Source organism: Rhinoraja longicauda, chromosome 27 (genome assembly GCF_053455715.1).
Source record: "Rhinoraja longicauda isolate Sanriku21f chromosome 27, sRhiLon1.1, whole genome shotgun sequence".
NCBI classification, from domain to species: domain Eukaryota; kingdom Metazoa; phylum Chordata; class Chondrichthyes; order Rajiformes; family Arhynchobatidae; genus Rhinoraja; species Rhinoraja longicauda.
This window is the reverse complement of record NC_135979.1, coordinates 22077455-22101224: the sequence shown is the minus strand read 5'-3', so window position 1 is coordinate 22101224 and position 23770 is coordinate 22077455. Positions and strand designations below refer to the sequence as shown.

Genomic DNA, 23770 nt, shown 5'->3' with positions numbered 1-23770 from the left:
CTGGATAACCTACTTAAATATTTAGCCTGACCCACTGAGTTCCTCTGGCAGTTTGTATTTTACTGAAATAATCCTTTATTGCTCCTTTTCAACTGCACAAGGCCAGTCATACATTTTCTCTGCTGCGATATCAATAGTAATCATTCATCTGGTCACAACAAATTGTTCCTTCCACGAAACTCACCAGTGTTTTAAACATTTTAGAATGAAATTGTTGCCATTTCATTTTCCTGCCTCTATCCCTTCTTACCTTGTAATTCTGCCTTGGCTCTTTATTTGTTTCTTGATTTTTGTTTTAAAATGACATTTAGCATTTTACTTGATGTAAGATTAAACGTGCTTTCAATGTCTGACTCCCTTGAAAGTAATTTTCGTCCTCTAGTCCCGCAGTAATTTTCCAGCCATTCGGTTGAGATTGGATTTTAAACCTTGGTCAATGCATGGTGATATTTCATGAGCAGATACTGCTGAAATTGAAAGGAAAACTTGGTACCCCCTCATTATGGTGGGGGGGAGGGGAGGTTACATAGCTGGAAATCCACCTGTTTGTGATTTTCCACAAATTATTTATTCCCCCCCCCCCATTAGATCCCATGTTATAAGTGGCAATGCATTTCTATGGCAATTTTTCCCCCTCCCATCAAGAATACACTCAGTTTACAGGCTAGGAAATTCTGGTTGGAGTTTGGGCAAAATCAGTCTGAAGAAAGGTCTTCACCCAAAATGTCACCTATGTTCTACAAAGATGGTACCTCTCGACTACTAAGGAGGCACTGGCGGTCATGGACAGGTGCCGGAGATTGGATGACGATGGGCTGCATGGGCACCAAAGCTTGGATGGGCATACAGTGAGTGCCGGGTGCACCACCAAGAACAAAGGGGGTCCCGGCTTGGGAGAGGGAGGGGAGGGGGGGGGGGGGGGGTGTGAAAGAACAAAAGGGTCCCAGCATGGTGGAGCTGCTGAGAGAACAAAGGGATACCTGGTGTAGGGGGTTGCTGAGAACAGAGGGCCCTTTGGGGACTAACTGGAATACTATGCAACTTTGCTGGCGCTCTATAAGTGGCGACTCTCTGCATTCTTTCGCATGCAAGACAAAGAATCTCACTGACATATCCCATGTAATAATAAAGGGTTGTTGCTTTAAGTATAAATAAATGTTACATTATTTGTTAATAATGGTACAAGCATCAAGAGAAGAGATTGCCTTGGCAGTTTTAAAAGCAAATCTTTCAAGTGCCCCCCCCCCACCCACTGTAAACCAACAGCCTGCACTCATTGGCCTTGATAAACTAGTTCAGTTCTCTGAATATATATTTTAAATTTATGTTCACTTGAATTCCAGAAAGTGCTTTTTTTTTCCATATCTCTTTTTCTTGCTTGTAATTTGTGAATTTACGTTTGTCCGAACAGAAGTAGGATGCAATTTATTTCTCTTAGCAGCTAATCTGAAAACTTGAGGGAAATAAAAACACTTATGAATTATGCTACAAATGTCATTATTCAAATTCCAGAATATAACTGTACACCATCATTCGAATACCTGTGGATACAAGGAATTGCAGATGCTTGTCTACAATAAAGACAAAGTAGTGGAGTAACTCAGCGTGTCAGGTTGCATTTCGTAAGAACATGTGATGTTTCAGGTCCGGGTGTTTCTTTAGACACCAGAGTCTGAAGAAGGATCCTGATCTGAATTGTCACCTGTCCGTGTTTTCCAGAGATGCTGCCTGACACTGAGTTACTACTCTACTTGTGTCTTTTATTTGAATACTTGTCTTCTTTACTCAGAATAGATCCAAAAGTAAGATCTTTCAAAAGTAAGTAAGATTCTGTTGCAGAATACCTCGTACACAATTAATAGCTGAGTAATATTGGATTGAACATATAATAAATAGTGATTAATATTTGGAAAAACTAATTGCATACAGTGCATACATAATCGGATATATTTCACTTAAGAGGACAGCAAAGGCATAACAAGGACATCATTTGCATTTATGAAGGTCAAGCCTTTCCTGTACTTGCCTGCATTGAAACACAAGATAATCGAGAACATGTTTAAATAGTCCTGTATTAGAAATGTACACCCTTGGTGAACTCCAGATCAGTTACCCGTATACAATAATGAGTAGGAAGCCTTTCCAAAGTGCCATGGAACCTGCCTAGAGGACCTGAAGGCTCAGCGGACCGTGACATGTCGAGGGATGCCCCTGGCCCGTTCTCTGCTTATTCCCTGAAGACTGGGGAACCGCTCTGGAGGAGAGAGCCACTGGAGATATTGGACGTGAGGAACAAGGAGCCGGAAGAAGGGTGAAACCAGGGTAATACCTCCAGTGTCTGCAAGTTTGGCTGCAGGAGGCACACAAAGATGGCCGGGCGAGGAGAGGGATGACTGTTCGTGGGCCGATCCGGTCGAAGGCAACGGATGAAGGCCCTGCAGGAGCCTGTGACTTACCTGGATCGGGAGCCGCTCCAGTAAACCAAGCACACATGCGGACTGGACTTTGGAAATAGCACCAAAACATGGTGGCGCCTTCGTGTGTAAATAAGCAAAAAGAATTTCACTCTGCAGTTGCACATGACAATTAAAGCACCATTGAACCATTGCATGTTTTTTATTTCTTGGTTGGAGACTTGAGGCCAATTAAATTACCTAAATGATACCTTTGAGAACATGATTTAAACTTCATATCTATATGATTAAGTACCCATGTTACTAAGTTAACCAAAATGATCTTTTAGGAAGATAGTGTTATGATAAAGTAGTTTAAAAAAAAAGCCATTTGCACATAAGTAACTAGTGATATTGATTTTGTAATTATGAAATGCTATAGCAGATTCTACAATGTTATTTTGTTACAATTTTATTAGGATTAATATATCAAAGCTGTTTCAAAACTTGTACTGGGTTAGTTATGTATCATACTTCTGAAAACCAAGCTCACTCCCGAGAACCTGCATATACAGTGCATTCAGAAAGTATTCAGACCCCTTTACTTTTTCCACATTTTGTTACATTACAGCCTTATTTTAAAATGGATTAAATTCATTTTTTTTAATCATCAATCTACACACAATACCCCATAATAAAACAGCAAAAACAGGTGTTTAGAAATGTTTGCAAAGTAATTAAAAAGAAATAACTGAAATATCACATTTACATAAGTATTCAGATCCTTTACTCAGTACTTTGAGGCAGCGATTACAGTCTCGGGTCTTCTTGGATATGACGCTATAAACTTGGAACACCTGTATTTGGGTAATTTCTCCCATTCTTCTCTGCACATCCTCTCAAGCTCTGTCAGGTTGGATGGGGAGCTTCGATGCACAGCTATTTTCAGGTCCCTCCAGAGAAGTTCGATTGGGTTCAAGTCCGGGCTCTGGCTGGGCCACTCAAGGACATTCACAGACTTGTCAAGAAGCCACTCCTGCGTTGTCTCGGCTGTGTGCTTAGGGTCATTGTCCTGTTGGAAGGTGAACCTCAGCCACAGTCTGATGTCCAGAATGCTCTGGAGTAGGTTTTCATCAAGGATCTCTCTGTACTTTGCTCCGCTCATCTTTCCCTCGATCCTGACTAGTCTCCCAGTTCCTGCCGCTGAAAAACATCCCCACAGCATGATGCTGCCATCACCATGCTTCACCATAGGTATGGTTTTGGCCAGGTGATGAGCGGTGATGCTTGGCATTCAGGCCAAAGAGTTCAATCTTTGTTTCATAAGACCAGAGAATCTTGTTTCTCGTGGTCTAAGAGTCCTTTTGGTGCCTTTTGGCAACTCCAAGCGGGCTTTCATGTGCCTTTTACTGAGGACTGGCTTCCGTCTGGCCACTCTACCTTAAATGCCTGATTGGTGGAGTGCTGCAGATATAGTTGTCCTTCTGGAAGGTTCTCCCATCTTCACAGAGGAACTCTAGAGCTCTGTTAGAGTGACCATCGGGTTCTTGGTCACCTCCCTGACCAAGGCCCTTCTCCCCCGATTGTTTGTTTGGCTGGGCAGCCAGCTCAATGAAGTAGAGCTCTGGTGGTTTCAAAGTTCTTCCATTTAAGAATGACGGAGGCCACTGTGCTCTTCTGGACCTGCAATGCTGCAGAAATTGTTTTATACCCTTCCCCAGATCTGTGTCTTGGCACAATCCTGTCTTGAAGGTCCATGGACAATTCCTTCGTCTTCATGGCTTGGTTTTTGCTTTGACAAGCACTGTCAACTGTGGGACCTTATGTGTGTGTGTGCCTTTCTAAATTATGTCCAATCAATTTAATTTACCACTGGTGGACTCCAATTTAAGTTGTAGAAACATCACAACATTCAATGGAAACAGGATGAATATAAGCTTAATTTTGAGTGTCAGAGCAATGGGTCTTAATACTTATGTAAATGTGATATTTCAGTTATTTATTTTTAATTACTTTGCAAAAATTTCTAAACACCTGTTTTCACTTCATCATTCTGGGTTATTGTGTGTAGATAGATGATTAAAAAAAAGAATTTAATCCATTTTAAATTAAGGCTGTAACGTAACAAAATGTGGAAAAAATGAAGGGATTTGAATACTTTCTGAATGCACTGTAAATGAAATATGAAAAGTCATTTGGAATATCACATCCAATCTCAAAAGCAGAAAAAAATCACAAAGGAATACATGTTAAAAGGTCAGCTGGTTCCAAGAAGGTCTAAGCAGCAATTTCTGAGCTAGGTTACAAATTGGGTATAAGGTGGTCAGTCATCACATCACAGTTAGAAATTGTAAAGGAAAATGGATTTTCCAGCCATAATTTAGAACGTGTCATTTTGTTACTTACTATGTAATTGGATATGTTATAGAACGCAACCCTTTTTTCAAAATAAAACCAGGAATAACATTTTGTTCAGCTATTTTAGTTGTGAAAATAAATCGGCTTCTTTATTCTTTGACCTTGTCGCGATTGTATTTTAATCAGTTTCACCATTCAGTAAGTTAATGAATTGAATGTGCTGATGATATGGTATCCATTTTGTCTATCAGTGAACACATCAGTGCATTCCCTGGTTGCTTGTAACTAGATTTGTGCAGGAATAGTTCATTCCTGAGTATGAAGCTCTGTTTGCAAGTATGACCAGTTTAATTTAGTTTATTGTCACGTGTACCGAGGTACATTGGGGTTTGTTATGTGCTAACCAGTTAGCAGGAAGACATTATATGATTACAATTGAGCCATGTACAGAAAGATAATAAAGGGAAATGATAAAGTGTGAGGTTATCCACTTTGGTGGTAAGAATAGGAAGGCAGAGTATTATCTGAATGGTGTCACGTTAGGAACAGGGGACGTACAACGAGATCTGGGTGTCCTAGTGCATCAGTCACTGAAAGGAAGCATGTAGGTACAGCAGGCAGTGAAGAAAGCCAATGGAATGTTGGCCTTCATAACAAGAGAAGTTGAGTATAGGAGCAAAGAGGTCCTTCTGCAGTTGTACAGGGCCCTAGTGAGACCGCACCTGGAGTACTGTGTGCAGTTTTGGTCTCTAAATTTGAGGAAGGATATTCTTGCTATTGAGGGTGTGCAGCGTAGGTTTACTAGGTTAATTCCCGGAATGGCGGGACTATCATATGTTGAAAGACTGGAGCGACTAGGCTTGTATACACTGGAATTTAGAAGGATGAGAGGAGATCTTATCGAAACGTATAAGATTATTAAGGGGTTGGACACGTTAGAGGCAGGAAACATGTTCCCAATGTTGGGGGAGTCCAGAAGAAGGGGCCACAGTTTAAGAATAAGGGGTAGGCCATTTAGAACTGAGATGAGGAAAAACTTCTTCAGTCAGAGAGTTGTGAATCGGTGGAATTCTCTGCCTCAGAAGGCAGTGGAGGACGATTCCCTGAATACATTCAAGAGAGAGCTGGATAGAGCTCTTAAGGATAGCGGAGTCAGGAGGTATGGGGAGAAGGCAGGAACGGGGTACTGATTGAGAATGATCAGCCATGATCACATTGAATGGCGGTGCTGACTCGAAGGGCCGAATGGTCTCCTCCTGCACCAATTGTCTATTGTCTATTATTGGAATAACGTTTAGTGCAAGATACAGTCCAGTAAAGTCTGATTAAAGATAATCGGAGTGCCTCCAATGAAGTAGATAGCAGCTCAGGACTGCTCTATAGTTGTTGGTAGGAAGGTTCACTGAATCTGAAATGACTGATTCTAGGTCATGAAAATTGCTGCATGAAAAAATTGAAAATCTGACTAATTTGGTTTCCATTGGTCTGGTCAAAGTTATAACAGGCACCTGTTTTCTTATTTATATTAAGTGATTGCTAAAAATAAGTCTACTATAAACCCAATATGAAATTAATTCATAGGAGGACTATTGAATCCTCCCAGGCATTGGACACTCAAGTCTACATAATTCGGATTACTCAAATGCTAAGCCTAAAACTATTATTTACTGAAATAAATCGATCTAATTTACATTTTAATGCATCAGTGCTATTTATTTACATATCCCAAGACAATATGCCAATCACTAATTGAAATATCGTTTTTGCTGAGTAGTATTGAATTTAAGCACCCCAGTGACAACCCACAAATGCCTTCCCATCCAGATGATAGCTATGAAGTGCAGTGATATCTGGTTATGGACCAAGGTTCACGCTGGACGGGTGTAGAAGAGATAACTCACCCATCGCTTGTTGTATTTGGCTGAATTTCATTTTCAATTCATTGGTTTTGCTTTTTGCCTGTGAAAACTCATGTGACTATACATCAAAGTGCTAATAATTCACTCTAACGCACTGCTGTTAAATCAAAAGACACATTTCTGGCCCGAGAATCACAACTGTTCACTCCAGGAGAAGAAGCTAGGATCTGCATGTTTCTTCCCCTTTAAGTATAAACTGGAGTGTGGAGACTTGGGGTTGAAAAAGTCAATATAAGTTTATTAATTTGTGTCCATCCCAACAACAAAGCAACTACAGCAGAAAGCTTTGATTTTGCTGCATGAATGTTGTGGGATTCAATGGTGTCATGGGCTGGAATAGCTGAATTTTGGGTAAATTCCTGTAGCCATTGCTGCAGAGTGCATCGTTGAAATCTAGAAATTAATTTAATTTCCAATATCACAAGTTGAGTTAGAAGTATAAACCTTTCTGGGTTGAAAATTGTTCATCCATGATACTCCCGAATGGGATGCAAACGCTGATGGAAAAACTTCCAATTGTTCACGTTTTACAAAGTGTGGCACAAAATGTTGGAGTAACTCAGCGAGTCAGGCAGCATCTATGGAGGAGAAAAGATGGATGACGTTTCGCATCGGGACAACGTGTGTCATTCACAAACAAAAAACATACTTAATCCAGCTCTTGCCACAATATATATGCTGTGCTGCAGGGAATCGCCTGTAGGTGGCAAATTTGTTCCAGGATTCAGCTGTTGCTGCCACTGTAGTTCGTCTCCTCCCTGAAAACAAGCCTCTTTATTTTGAAATATAGTCAGAGTCCAGTATCAGCGGCCAGGTTTGTTTAAAAAGTATCAATTGTGGAAGAAATGGATTACATATGACAAAATGCCCACTTGCACCACAATCCCACCGGCCACAGATCGAGACTGAAATTGCTGCCGATGAACCGCACCTCACTCGGGGGGGGAAGTGAATATTCGGCAGGGGGGTAAATCTTCCTCTAGTTGGCTCCAGAGCCAGATCAAAGCCGACTTCCTGATTTGCATCACAAAACATCGGCGCCGACGCTGCAAATGCGAGATGGTAAAGCAAACTCCGACATAACGCAACCTTTGTAACCACGTTCATCTAGCTTACAGCAGCTCAATCGGCACTGCACACAGTATTGTGCGTTTACATAACGACCAACGCAACCCCATCATTGATCATTTTGAAAGCGGGATGACGATTGACTAATTATAAAAAAAAGAAATAAGGGCACGCGATGGGATTAAAGCAAGAATGTCAGGACTCCAGAATTATTGATTCGGCTCAAGTCATTGGAAATGTAAGACAAAGGTGGAGGCAGCAGATGGGTGCGTTTTTGTGGATGGGGAGGTGGTCAACTTGACTTGATTGAAATTGGGAAGATAGATCAAGCGGAGTTTTATTGTGCGGGGGGTGGGGGTTGGGAAAGGACAGAAATCCCTCTCTTTAAATAAGAATAAAGCGGTTCTGTGGCATTTTGTTTTCAATTGGCTGCTGGCATCATACCACCCAACAGACAACGGGGCGATTGAAGGCAGCACAAGTTCAGAGAATGGTTCTCCGAGTCTCGCCACCAACGAGCAGCAACACAAATTGCATCTGTCAACAGGGCGCGCTGTGCAGTTTCACCGGATCCGTGCAGCAAGCTTGCGCCAAACTATCCCGCAAAACCCATTTTAGTTCAACTTGCCACTTCTACACTTGTTGGAGGAGAGGGGGGAGGGGGGAGACACCACTAAACCTCTCGCAATCGAATCCACCCTTTTGCTGTGCTGCATGTTCGCACGTTATTTTTAGATCCTCCCTCTCTTCCCCACCCCTCCAAAATAAACACAACAATTAGGTGAAACTTGTTAAAAGCAGCGCTCTGATGTTTTGCTCACCAGAATCTTGACTGCGCGGTTCCTATCGGGAGCTGCCAGCAGATCTCACATTTGTTCCATCTTGGCCTTGCTGATAAGCACGTCATGACTTAAAGGAGACTCTTCGTGGTAGATACAGTATAGTGACATAAAGTGTATGGCGTGGGGACGACGACGACGACAGGGATTGTTCAATGACCTCCTTACATTCCCATTCCAGACACGCGGAGGCCAATTCTCTGAATGCATTCAAGAGAGAGCTAGATAGAGCTCTTAAGGATAGCGGAGTCAGGGGGTATGGGGAGAAGGCAGGGACGGGGTACTGATTGAGAATGATCAGCCATGATCACATTGAATGGCGGTGCTGGCTCGAAGGGCCGAATGGCCTCCTCCTGCACCTATTGTCTATTATCTGCACCCATACACTCCGAGCTACGAGGGGTCCCAAGCCACTCCGTGGTGTGGGCGGATGAAGGGGTACGTGATTGCCACAAAAATTGCTGCAAAGAGTGAAGGATCAACTGAGAGCAACCGATCAAATCCGGTCTGATCTCTATCACAATGAAAACACATTCGTTATGCAGTCTCTGGCAATGAGACACCAATGTGCTGCTTGATTTTGCTGCGTGTTATAAATGGGGGTTGCACCCAAAGATTACAAACTTGGTCGATATTGGTTGAAATGCATGGTGTGTCGTCTATGACATTAGTTGTACGATGGCCACGATTAAATATCAGCCATGCTATATATAGGTGGTTCGCATTTAGGATTATCAATTTCCAATTGTGTGTAATTTTGATTGCTCCTGCAATCAATGCCAAGCAAATGCACTGATATGGTTTGGATAGGAAAGGTATATGGCCAAACATTGACAGATGGGACCACTGTAGATGGGCCATCGTTGTCGTCATGGGCAAGTTAGGTCGGAGTCAATTTGTAAAATGAATACATTAATCCAATTTCTAGAGAGAATATTTCTAATGTATTGGGTTGTGGTCAGAATTCCACAAAATTACTTACAGCTGGAAAATTTCAAGTGAACTCATAACCTTCACCAACTTTCATGGTGTGAAGGGAGTGGTGTACCTTACCTGTTCTAGAGATTGGATCCCATTTGCTTATATGTTATAAATCTTATTTTATTGTCAATGCAACATTAATAATAATAATATTAACAGTTAAAAATTCCCCTTTTTGTTCACAAAATGTATTCCATCTTTTCCAGGAAAATCATGGATCTTGCCTCTTTTATATCAAAACCAGGAGTAATATGCACCACATGGGATCAGACATATTGTATGGTGTTCATGTATTAATTCAGCATTATATAAAACTATTATATTTATAATTTGTGTATGATTAAGCAATCTAACATAAAATTGATGAAAAAGGCAAGAGGGAGATTGTGTCAAGTCAGCAAAGATCACATTTTGTTCCAAACAATCCATCTCGACCCCAATCGGATCTATTGCATCAGTATCCTTCTTGATGATAATTGATTAATATAGTAATTAATCTAAATTCCTATTGATATAGATCAATACAGATTGAAGGGTCTCAACCCAAAACGTCACCCATTCCTTCTCTCCCGAGATGCTGCCTGATCTGCTGAGTTACTCCAGCTTTTTGTGTCTACCTTCGATTTAAACCAGCATCTGCAGGGTTTTTTTCCTACATATAAAAGAAATGGGAAGTGGATTACACTGGTAGAACTGTTGTCTTACAGCACCAGGAGCAGATTCGACCCTGACCCCGAGTGCTGTCTGTGTGGAGTCAGCACGATCTCCCTGTGACCAAGTGAGTTTCCTCCGGGCATTCCGGTTTTCTTCCACAACCCAAAGTCATGCAGATTTGTAGGTTAATTGGCCTCTGTAAATTGCCCTTGATTGTAGGAACTAGATGAGAAAATGGGATAATATGAACTAATACTAATGTGTGAACGATGGTCAGTGTGGACTCGGTGGACTGATGGGCCTGTTTCCAAGCTGTACCACAAACTCTAAACTGAAGGGTCTCAACCCGAAACGTCACTCATTCCTTCTCTCCCGAGATGCTGCCTATCCCACTTAGTTACTCCAGTATTTTGTGTCTACCTTTAATTTTCCCAAAACATTTCAAGAAGTATGGGTAATCGTTTTCAAAAATAAATCTTGCTGGTTATTTTTTTCATGGAAAATACCAAACCAATTACATTGATGTGAAAAGATTTTCTGATATACCCTCCAATAGTTATTGAATTGACAATACTGTATTATTAAATCTCTGACTTATAACAGTTAAAATAAGGTGAACTGCTGCCAGTGAAGCTCTAATTCAAAGGAGCAAAAGGGAGGAAAAATAGTGAGGGGGAAGAATTTCACTGGATGAATTTAAAAGAGAGTTAGATAGAGCTCTGGGGGCTAGTGGAATCAAGGGATATGGGGAGAAGTTGGGCACAGGTTACTGATTGTGGATGATCAGCCATGATCACAATGAATGGCTGGCCAGAAGGCTCTAATTTAACAAAAGTATAAAATGTTTGAAGTGGAGGACTCCAGAAGCCATTTTAATTCAAAATTATGTGCTTTTGATTTTAATCTTATGCAATTTGTCTGTTGAATCAATGGTGACAATTTAAGACTTTGTGTGATGTATTTGAAGATACATACTTTAAACATTAATATTGATTAACACTCTATATTTCTATACCTCTTTTCCACATGGAAATCAACAATTAGCTTCAGCAGAAATGTCTAAAGTCTAAAGTATCTCACTGTTCCTTATAATGGTTTTCTTTCTGCACTCTCCAAACTGTCTTTGTCAGTTGTGTCTTTAGAATTGTCTCCAAACCCTTCTACCTTTCAGCTCCATTTTCAATTAAAGATCCTCTTTAAAATTCAGTTCTGAAAGTTTATGGTGATCTCTTTGTTCTTAAAGTACGTTGATAATTTTTTTCAACATCAAAGACACTGTATGCGTAGTTGTTATTGACATCACTGTGCTCACTTGAAACATTAGATTAATTATCCCATATTGATCAATGTTCTAAAATGAAACATTTGTCATTAAAATAAATGAAACAATGTTTATCCACTAAAGAAATCAGGTTGTTACTAATGGACACTGCCTAATTGTATACACAAATGACTGGAAATCATCAGTCTGCAAACATTAGATGGATCAGTGATAAACTGGCCATAAATCTCGCTTAAGGCATGCTTCAATTTAATTTTAAAAGACAGAAGGTTATAGAACGGAAGCATTCACATTTTATCTCATTCTAAAGAATTCAAATAAGTATAATGTGCAAAAATTGTATTGTTACCTGAATATGACACGGTTGATGTTACACATCAGGACTGATGTCCTCTTCACTCCCCACACTAGCCTAATGGATCTATAAATAAATGATCTAAACTTGAAATCTATTTTGCTTCTGATTTGAAGCAATCGGATGCATGGATATTGTCTAGGGACCAGAAACAAATAATAATAGGGAAGGAATGGGTGACGTTTCGGGTCGAGACCCTTCTTCAGACTGGTCTCGACCCGAAACATCACCCATTCCTTCTCTCCTGAGATGCTGCCTGACCTGCTGAGTTACTCCAGCATTTTGTGAATAAATACCTTTGATTTGTACCAGCATCTGCAGTTATTTTCTTACAAAATAATAATAGAGATCAATTTCCAATGCAAGAAGAAATATTAAAACAAATATTGCATTATTACAGGTATTGTGAATCATTTCATGACAGGTCAATCTCACATTAGATTTGATATATTGCTATTCATGTAATTTGGGGAAACCTTCAGCAAATATATGAGGGATAAGGAAAAAACATAGGGGATTGGCACAAGGATGCCTTGAAGTAAATGTCAAATTGAGCTGATGAGAGTCAGGATGGGATGAGTTGTACAAGAAATCTATTATGTTTGGAATACAAATAAATGCAAGGAAAACTTTTACAATATATTTTCAACTATCGCAGAATACATCTTAAATTATTAAAGTTGACGGTCTCTTTGTTTAAATCATAGTTTAAACCAGACATGTTATAGGCAATGGACATCATTATTCACACATGTGGGAATCCATTCACATGGTTTTGTATTTCACAAGTTCAATATACAATGCAATATTATTCTGTCCCAGAGCAACATTACTGCACTCTTCCACCCACTCGTATTTTAATGAAACTCTTGTCAAGTGAGCATGTGTGATAACTGTGTAATTCACTTAAGAGGATTTGACTAAAATAGGCTGGCAAGTGTGACATAAGACATCATTTTTTTTTTCGGAAAACGTCCGCTGAAGGCGCAACAACCCTCCCTGAGATGGTTCATTCCATGCGTGAAGCAGCAAGAGCCGGAGGGAGCTCTTCGTACACCGTTTTTTTTTTTTCCTCAGCTCTTAACGTTTCAAGACCAAGGCGCTGAACGAAAGAAGAGGAGGGATAATACTGAAAGGGCTTCCATCGCCACAAGTCTCCGTCTCCACGTCTCGTGTGTTAGATATATTTTTAAAAAACCCACCGGAGTGCGTGTTGCCGCTGTTGAGCTCAGAATAAACACGGATCCGCCGGAGCTCTGTCAGTGCTGGTGCATTCGGGATTACAGTTATGATGAAGGTGCAATTCAATCTGAGCCGGATCCTGCTCTGCTGTTTGCTTTGGATCGCTGCAGCCGGCGGTAAGTTGCGAGCCGCTATTCGCCCCTTTTATACGATCTCGTTACATGATGCAAAGCCGCAATCTATTAGGAGGTTTGCATTTTGTTTTAATGACGGGAGATTTTTCGGGTTGGCGTTGCTGTAGCAACGCTGCAATATTTCCCCCTCTGTCCAACAAACTATTCCGGACTGCAGTATGCAAATAAGACCCATAAAGTGGGGAGGGGGGATTCCCTGCACCTTTTCGTAAAACAAAACAAAAAAGATACATTTGTCATTTTTTTGACCGTCGCAAATCTGGTTCTGAAATGAATTGTCCGCTTCTGATCAGATGCGCTCGCGATTACTTTCAGGTGAAAATTTGGAAGCGACTAAGCCAAGGGACGCGGTAAACATGTTATCATCGGATGGGTGAACTTTATATGCTCCACGTTCACGTTTAAGAGGTGAAGACAAGGTTCGGGTTGAATAGAGGAAGGGAGTGGGAACATTTGGGGAATGGTTACTGGAACCGGAGAATGTCAATGGGTAGCAGGACACGCACAGCCCATCAAAGCGAGGGGGCAGGCAGACAGACTCACAATTGCCATTTATACATCTGCTCCGTTGAACTTTTTGTTTATTTCCCCTCTCCGGACGCCTTGGAGAATGTCACTATAGTTCTCCTTGGCCGTTAACAGCCGGTGTCAAACGCAATCGGAGGAAGAAGGTCGCTCGTGTTATCATCCTTTCGCTGCCGTCCTCTGCTCGTTTTTTCCCCACCTCGGGTCGGCTGCACCTCCCGTTTCCCATTCATTTGACTTCCCCCAGATGTGTATCCCGGTTACCCCACGCCATTCCAGTGACACTGGGCAATTCATGCCGAGGAGAACCGATGGGAAGTCATATCTTTTTTAAAAATGTTGTCATGCATTTTGTGACACAGTTTGGAATCCGCTGTTACACTTTGCCATGAGCACGAACAAGCCCGGGACTGTCCAGAACCGCCCGTGGTGCTGGTGGTGGTGGTGGTCACAGGTGAAAGGAGGTTGTTTCACTTGCGATTGCGTTGCATTGCGGGGAATGGTTAACCCGGTTGAGGTGCTGCGAACAAGCTCCCACACAACAACAGGGATCCTTCACACCACGTTCGGATTCTGTTTCATTTGTTTCCTATGTTTTGAACATATTATTTTCATGTTAACATCTCCGCAGACTGCCTCTCGTATCCGAGCACATCTGTTGCAATAACCGGTTTGAATTTGGATGTGATCAAAGATATTTAAAGTGTAGTTGAATAGCTTGGATCTGACCCCCACCCCGCCACCCTTTCTATGTTTCTGGCTCGCTGGCATTTGCTGATCATTTGAAATGTAGTCCCGACTTGCGAAGCGTTTGCTCGGTCGGTCGGATTTGCCGAGGGGACGGGGATTGTGTGTGAAGATAATGAATGACTACTACCCCTGTTGGCGAAGACCGTGGCTTGAAGGAGACCTGTAACACTTCGCACATTCACTGCAAATTCAAGGTGACCAACCAGATCGGTGGTTTAAATGCCGTGGTCGCATCTTGATTTCGGACCATTTTCCCCTCGTAAAGTTATGGTTTATATTTGCTTCCTTTATCGAGACTTGGCCCGAATCGTAATCGACCTTCATGACAACGCGCCGAGAAAGTGGGGGAGGATTTGTACCGGTGCGGGCTGGTGTCTTCCACAGTCTGGTGCATTGTGCGCACGTTTGCAGTACATTAAACTGGGGCAGTGGAGAAATCGCCCAGACTGAAAGGACAAGCGGAGACTGCGACCGGTAATTGTTGCTCTGTCGACTCGCAGAGACTGAAGATTAAGACCAAAGACACGTGGAGAGTCACTGTCCATGGAGAATGTTCTTTCGTCAAGCATTTTAATAATAAATTGGGTATTGCTTGAAATGTCTTCCAGTGTGTGTGTTTTTTTTAGAATTGATTCGTCTTAATTCAGCTCCAATTATCTCCCACGAGTTTCAACCCAATGAATCATGCCCTATAATTTATGCATTTATAAACTGCTTAACTACGTTTAATTATGAATTGGGTTGCAAATACGTGGTGTGACACCGCAGAAAGGAACATCGGCGGTGTTTTCCTCCAGAAATAATGGGGAAAGTGACTTTTCTTTGTAACAAGGTATTTCCGAATTTAGCTGAGAAAATGTTTGGAATAAAGTTCGGAAGTGAAAGAGAACAGCTCTCGGTGTTCTGCAAGCCATTGGAAACGGAGTTATGGGTTGGAGTTATGGGCTTAATTTACTCAATAAATCCAGTGGGAATGAATAGTTCTAATTTACGTTGGATTGCAGTTCATTACAATATACATTGGTCAATTAGCCTGAAACAAACCGCATTTTACCATGGATCTATCGGAGATAAAACCAAACAATTGAAGTTCGTGTTTATGGTGAAAATGTGGCTTACCTTGGGCAACTACTGGAAAAGTAATTGAATATTTAACCTAAAATGCATGCTTCTTCAGCCTCATGCATTGTCTTGTGGTCGGCCTTTGACTTGAAGTCGATTTTACAGATGCCATCCCAATGTTTACTTTCTAAAAAAAAGCTTATTTGTTTTACTTTACATTTTCTCACAAGTTCACAAGGAATTAGGCCATTCAGCCCAATGAGTCTACTCCACCATTCAATTATGCTTTATCTCTGCCTCCTAATCCCATTTTTCTTGCCTTCTGTCTTCACAATTTGGTTTGTTGTGTGCTTCACGTCACGGTTTAATATCAACAGATCTTGTGACCATTTGGTGGTATTTACCAGAGTGAAATCAGGAAAACCTTGTCAATTATTTTCTGTTCTACACTGAGCTGATCTTGGATCCTCTCCATGGACATGACCTCTTATTGGAGGTGCTGGGTGATAATAAGATCTTGCTCAGCTTTGTCTAGGCTAGTAAGTATTGTAGGTGAGTCCACCATTAAAGACGAGGTACCTTGATGAGATACCCGAGGGTAGCAGGCACTAAGGAAATGTACACTAATTAGAGATCCAATGCCTTCCAATGAACCAACCTTCGAAGAACAGTTGTGGCAGAATGCAATATATTAATCAACAGGTGAGATGTGCAAAGTGAAAATTGAGTTGTACAAAATTTGGATCACACTTTTGTCTTCCCTTCCTCCCACCCTTCTTTATAACATAGATCAGTTCAACACAGGAACAGTCTCTTTGGCCCATGGTATTTCTGTCAAACCCAATACCAAGTTGAACTAATTTTCCTTCATTCTTTCATGTTCCCATCTAAAAGCACCTTAAATGCCACTATCGTATCTGCCTCCACGACCACTTCATGTTCCAGACATTCACCACTCTTTGTGTGAAGTACTAGTCCTGCACATCTTATTTAAACTTTGTCCCTATCACTTTAAATGTATGCCCTCTTACTCTCTGCCTTTTCCATTTTGGAAGGAATAGGGTCTGACTGTCTTACTTTAACCATTCCTTTGTTAAAATAATTGTTTGTATGCTGGAATACTAAGTGGAGTTTCATAAAGCTCTTTGACCTATTGGGCTATATTCACTCAATAAATCTGTCAATTATCTACTTTAAAAAACAGTTGTAACTTCTAATGGGCTTCTCCATTATTCATGTGTGGATACACGTAAATTGTGGCCTTGTGCATGATTGTGATGCTTGCGAGTGATGTGCTGTCCCCCAATAACCAACACAAATGGGGTAATCCTCCTGTTAATGATAATATATTGACCATCAATTCAATCCCTGTGACTTTACTCCACTTACTGCATGTATTTTTATCTGAGAAGAGTTATCCTGCTTTGATTGGGAGAATAATTGCTGTGGTTTGTGTGTCCTTCATTCCATAGATAATGTCTATTTGCTGTTCATTTGATAATTGGTTCTGAGCTACATGGCCTTGCATCATAAACTAAAGCGATGTTGAAAAATTCGGCTTCCACTAAGTTAGCACGTGCCAAGGCCAATTACAAATCCCTCTTAAGGTTAAATTACATGGAATAATTACACAAATTAAAGTTATCCAGAAATTCGATTCATGGGAATTAGAAGGAAAATGTAAGAAATTGTGAGGGGGAAGGGGGGGGGGGGGGGGGGGGGGGGGGGGGGGAGGGGGGGAGGGGGGAGTTGGAAGGAAAATGTTTCTGCAGGTAGTTGGGTTTTTTTTTAAATGGTGCTTGCTCTTTCAGCATTGCAGGGGAGATGAAAATTTGGATTTTCTTCAACTATGATTACCACCATGTAAAGCGATAATTTCTGTGACATGTTCAATGCCCAATGGAATATAATAGAAAAAAACATGTGTGTTTGGAGAGTTAGGTCTGCATTAATTATTGAATGGCAGAATCAGTGATGGGTATAGTAGTCTACTCCTGTTCCTTTATCTCCCGATTCAACTGAAATTTGCTAAGAGCTTGCAGATGTCAACTTCTTGTAGGATATACAGAATAAATAGCAGGGAACTTATGAGCTTTGATGGACAGTGGAACTTTGCAAGTTCACAACTGGCCACCTTTCATGTGAAAAAATGTGCCCCTCAGATCTCCTTTAAATTTCTCTCATCCTAAACCTGTGCCCTCTAGTTCTAAACTCCTCTACCCCCAGGAAAAATATTCTGACTTGCTATTCTATCTACGCCTCTCAATTTTGTAAACCTTTTTAAAGATCACCATTCGGCCTCAGATGTTGACGTTCCAATAAGAATAAACCCAGCCTAGACAATCTCTCCCTGTACCTACAGCTCTCTTCCTGGCAACATCCTGGCAAATCTCTTTTGCATTCTCTGGTGGTTATCTGAGAATGAGCAGCCAGATAGTGGTGTTTATGCCCTTGGATACATATATACCTCCATTTAAGTGATAGATACAATTGCAGCATTTAAAAGGCATTTGGACAGGTGCTTGGAGAGGAAAGTGTGGAGAGATACAGGTCCATTTGTAGACAAATAGGATGAGCATAGATGGGTATCATGGTCAGTATGATCAAGATGGGCCAAAAGGGCCTGTTTCTGTGCTGTCTGTTCCTGATACTTTGCTCACTTATTTAGATATCCTTGAATTTTATCTATTTTGTAGCATATAGCTACAAAATAATCCTTGTGTTTATGAATTGCTAAATAACAAATATTAAAATGTTTTAATGAAACACTGGAGCATTAGAATGATGCACATTGAACAGCATTCAAGGTCATGCACATTCATTTAATTTATATAAATATAGACATCTGAGAGAATCAATTTGTCCACATGTTAATTGTACCAAAATGTGGTTAGAGGCAGAAAATTAATTTTTGTTTGTTTTACTCCAAAAATTAGCTTCTCCCAGTGGTTACTTCAACCCCTCAGTGGGCCTACCGCATTGTAGCAAAACGACCATCAATATATTTGCAATTGCAGCAGTTTATTTAAAAAAATCGAAATAATTACTTCAGTGTTTTGAATATCTACAAAAATGGATTTGAATAGTGCAAAGAAGAAACCAAACATTAGATAATGTGGAGTTGAGCTTACTCTGCCAAAAATATATTGCAGTGTTTGCCAGTAACAAGCTAGTAAATAGGCAAAAAAGGATGCTGTTGAAACAAAAGTGGGAAAAGAGAGGTGAGGGCAAGACTTGACTTAGCAGCTGATAGATGGATACAGCTAAGGGGTTAATTGATACATGAGTGGTGCAAGTGACAAATGCTAGAGGTGAAAAGGAAATAAAAGGATGTTTGATCGGGTGTAAAGTGGATGTGAAATGTAAAGCCGGAAGGTGGGATGTGGTCAACTTACAAACATTGGTCAAATTACATCTTGGGTTTTTAATGCTCCCTGACAGTGATGTCTCATAGAGTCATAGAGTGATACAATGTGGAAACAGGCCCTTCGGCTCAACTTGCCCGCACCGGCCATCATGTCCCAGCTACACTTAGTCTCACCTGCATGCGCTTGGTCCATATCCCTCCAAATCTTTCATATCCATGTACCTGTCTAACTGTTTCTTAAACGTTGGAATAGTCCCAGCCGCATCTACCTCATCTGGCAGCTTTTTCCATGCACACACCACCCTTTGTGTGAAAAAGTTACCCCTCAGATTCCTATTCAATCTTTCCCCCTTCACTTTGAACCTTTGTTCTCAGGTCCTCGATTCCCATACTCTGGGCAAGAGATTCTGTGCATCTACCCGATCTATTCCTCTCATGATTTTATACCCCTCATTCTCCTCCACTCCAAGGGCTTATATAAACTGGAATTTAGAAGGATGAGAGGGGATCTTATTGAAACATATAAGATTATTAAGGGATTGGACACGCTAGAGGCAGGAAACATGTTCCCGATGTTGGGGAGTCCAGAACCAGGGGCCACAGTTTAAGAATAAGGGGTAGGCCATTTAGAACGGAGATGAGGAAAAACTTTTTCACTCAGAGTTGTAAATCTGTGGAATTCTCTGCCTCAGAAGGCAGTGGAGGCCAATTCACTGGATGCTTTCAAGAGAGAGTTAGATAGAGCTAATAATGATAGCGGAGTCAGGAGGAGAGGGCAGGAACAGGGTACTGATTGTGAATGATCAGTCATGATCACATTGAATGGCGGTGCTGGCTCGAAGGGCTGAATGGCCTACACCTGCACCTATTGTCTATTGTCCATTGAATAGAGAGACCCAGCCTACTCAACCTCTCCCTATACAGTAGCTCAAACCCAAACCAAACCAACTCAATCCAACATGTTTTCTTTTTGAAAAATGCAGGAACTATATACTCGTGTGGAGTTTAGTTAGACACAAAATGCTGGAGTAACTCAGCGGGACCGGCAGCATCTCTGGAGAGAAGGAATGGGTGACGTTTCGGGTGGAGACCCTTCTTCACTCGGATAGAGCTTGTTAGCAAGCCAGTGGCAGGTGAATGTTTGATGGAGGGGAAACGAGTAGGAACAAAAGCGGCAAAAAACCGAGGTGGGGGCATCACAAAGGACTTCACCGGGACGATTTAATATCTTACTATGTAGCTTCAACATGGAGATGGTTCCAATACACAAGTATGTAACTTTACTTGTGGATTGGAACCATTTCCATGCATTTGAGAGAAATGTAGCTTGAGAACTGTTTGCAGCGTAAGTATTTTTAGTTGTGATGCAGGAACTATATACTCGTGTGGAGTTTAGTTAGACACAAAATGCTGGAGTAACTCAGCGGGACCGGCAGCATCTCTGGAGAGAAGGAATGGGTGACATTTCGGGTCGAGACCCTTCTTCACTCGGATAGAGCTTGTTAGCAAGCCAGTGGCAGGTGAATGTTTTAGTTGTGATTTTCTTAACTGTCTTTTTGTTCTTGTCACATTTTTTAAAATTAAGTTCTTGTCATTCGTATAAAACAGATTGCATTTACTGCATTATTGCAAGAAAATTGAGATAATACCACATTCAAATTTAATATGGATCACCCTTTATTGTATGAAAAAAGACAAACCTTTCTCTATCTCACTCAGTCTGTGTTTCAAATCATTGTATTTGAAGGGCTTTGAGCTGTTTGAGCGATTAGATTTAATTTAAACTATCTCAGGAATAAAGTTACTTTGCAATCCATTCAGGTATGAAACTTGGCTTTCAGAATTGGATCTAAATTGAATGCAGTTTTGAAAGCCATTCCAGGTTCGTTTTATGGTTGGTGACATCAAGGAAAAATATGTCTGAAACTAGAATTGGCATGGCCTCGCACTGTTTGGAGCCAATGTACAGAGTTTGCTTTTTGTTCACAATCACAACACAGTACATTTTAATCAGTATGCAGCTTTTAATAGAGTTTGAACTTTGAATTTTATTTGGCCTCTTTTTTTGTCGGGAGGAAAATGAACTAAGACAGAGAAAATTAGCTTGTATCAATCCATTTGGACTTTGGAAGGAAACTCAGGATGTGATATGTGATTACCTTATTTCCCCACTAAGTGTTTTCTGTATCAAAACCAATAAATTTGTATATTCTTTAAGTTGACTTTTTAGTGTAATTGCTATCATGGGGTTATCCTAATATATTTTAGTTTATCTCTTAACCTATTTTCGTACAAATTTTCCTTTTGAATGACCATGTGAAGCGAATCAGTGGAACTTGCCCCAGGTTGGTTAACCTTTTTAAGGAGATATACATGTGTGTGCTTTCAGTATGTAAACTATGTCTCTGATAGCATGTAGAAACAAAGAATTGCAGATGCTGGTTTATACCAAAGAGAGACACAATGTGCTGCAGTAACCCAGCGGGTCAGGCAGCATCTCTGGAGAAAATGGATGGGTTGCATTTCAGGTAGGGACCCTTCTTCAGACTCCAGTTAGTTCAGTTCCTCAGTCTGAAGGATCTCAACCTGAAACATCGCCCATCCTTTTTCTACAGAGGTGCTGCCTGACCCGCTGAGTTACTCCAGCACTTTGTCTTTCTATGGCACGGTTATCTTCACCAAAAATATGGCACTGTTTTAAGAAGACAGTTGTCGACAACCTTCTTAAGGGAAATTAGGACTGGGAGTGAATTAGTGACTTTTGTTAGTGATGCTTGGATCCCAAAAATTGAATGAATAAAAATCCTGAGTGAGCCTACATGTGGAGGCAGGAGGAGATGGAGAGAATTCCTGACAATCTTTGGTTGCTGCAGTTACCTGTGTCAGAAAAAGACTCGGAAGAAAGTTGGATTCACTATATTATTGCTGTAATATAGTAAATATAAATGCCCTGAATCTTATTTTCACCACCTGTTGAGAATTCAGCCCATTTGCATTTGCAGCCCATGAAATTCTTCACAATAATGTTACTCTCTTGGTTTGGAGAAATGTCCTGTTTTTAGTACAGCACAGGAAAAGGCCGAACATGATTCCAAGTTAAACTGATCTCATCTACTTGTGTCTGATCCATATGTATGCCATCCATCTATAGGTGTTCCTTCTATTCCCTGCACATTCACATGCCTATCCAAAAGCCCTTTAAATGTATCTATCGTATCTGCCACCACCACCACTGTGGTAGAGCATTCTAGGCCCTGACCACTCTGTTTTTCAAAAAATAAACTTGCACTGCACATCTCTGAACTTTCCCTGAGTCACCTCATAGCTATGCACTCCAGTGCTGGACATTTTCACCTGGGGGGGGGGGGGGGGGGAAGGTTTTGAATATCTACCCTATCTGTGCTTCTAATAACTTTATATACCTCTATCAGGTATCCCCTCAACCTTTGATGTTCCAGAGAAAACAATCCAAGTCTATCCAAACTCTCCCTGAAACTGTAACTCTCCAAACCAGGCAGGATTTCTGGTAAACCTCTTCTGTATCCTCTCCAAAGACTGTAATGGGGCAACCAGAACTGCGCGCAGTACTCCAGGTGCGGCCTAGCCATAATCCTATTGAGCTGTATCATCACTTCCTCGCTCTTATTCTCAATGCCCCTTTCAACGTAGACAAGCAAGCATTCCATACACCTTCTTAACCATTGTATCTACTTGTGCTGCCATCTTCAGTGAGCTATGAACTTGGACAGAGATCCCTCTATTGGAAAATATAATGGGCAAATTAGCTGAGAAAGTAATCACTGCCTATTTGTTGGCCATTAAAACGACTCTTCAATGTTCCCAACGTTGTTTCAAAAAGGTTATTTTTGAAAATAAAATAAATCATTGTCGATTGACAGCAGTGCTAATAGAACACCACTGCTTTATGAGCAGTTGGCAATAGGAGTATCATTTCTATACTCATCATGAGAGATCTGAGGTGAGAAAGCATTGAAGGTTTATGCCACAAAAGAATCAGCATTAGTTTCTGGCATCAGGCAAGTGCTGTCAATGAGTGAGCGCAGTGATGGAGGGGCATGGCGTACGGGAAGTGTCTCCTGAACGTCTGCACTTTGGTAGTTTGCCAACATGTTATGTGCAAAACCTCTAGCCAACCTACAGGGATCCTGAGGCAAGCTTTGTCACGGTGTAACTCTACAGAATCTCTTATAGAAACCAGAACTCAGGTTCTATGCAAGACTTTTTCAAAATTGTCTTCAGTGCTTTCAACCTACTTCCTCACACAGTTTTTCCTCCCTTCTTTTTTCCCATATTAGTGTCTTATAAGTGCTGCCTTCAAACACAATTTCTAGTTTGACCATTTCCATACTCCAGTTTTAGAATTTTTCTAGCATTCTTTGGATTCCTCGTTGATGTGCTTCACTATCTCTCCCTCCCTTGTGCAGAGAAGAAGGAAGTGATCAATTGCCTCCTGAAGTTGGAGAGGAAGCAAGTATGTCAGGGAATGGTGGCTTTCAACAATGGAAAAATGACTTCCATGAATTTCATTGAGTGCGATGGGTCTGTATTCAAAGATTGATCTGGAGATCTGCAAGACCAGGAACATTTTAAGGCATTCAAATGCTAGAACATCTCTTTTGTCATGAACAAGACCATTGCCTTAAGTAATTTGGTACCAGATTATTTTCAATGGATCTGCATTATCATGGCAACTATGTGATAAGTAATGATCAAACTTTCTCACAGAACTGCAGAGTACATCCTCTTTATCACCACTCCTGTGTAAAGAGGTGTGGAACATTATTTCTTATTTATTTATGTCATATTTATTTCTTAGTAGG

General features: G+C 41.0%; 1 protein-coding gene across 2 annotated transcripts in view; it reads left to right on the top strand.

Moving 5' to 3' along the window:
- The first annotated feature begins 12880 nt into the window (after positions 1-12880).
- Positions 12881-23770, top strand: part of csmd2 (CUB and Sushi multiple domains 2) — a 1532573-nt gene continuing 1521683 nt past the window's right edge. For both annotated transcript variants that reach the window (XM_078423311.1, XM_078423310.1), the window contains exon 1: positions 12881-13207. In XM_078423311.1, coding sequence (XP_078279437.1) covers positions 13138-13207 — 70 coding nt within the window. In that variant the 5' untranslated portion in view covers positions 12881-13137. The remainder of the gene's footprint in view (positions 13208-23770) is intronic.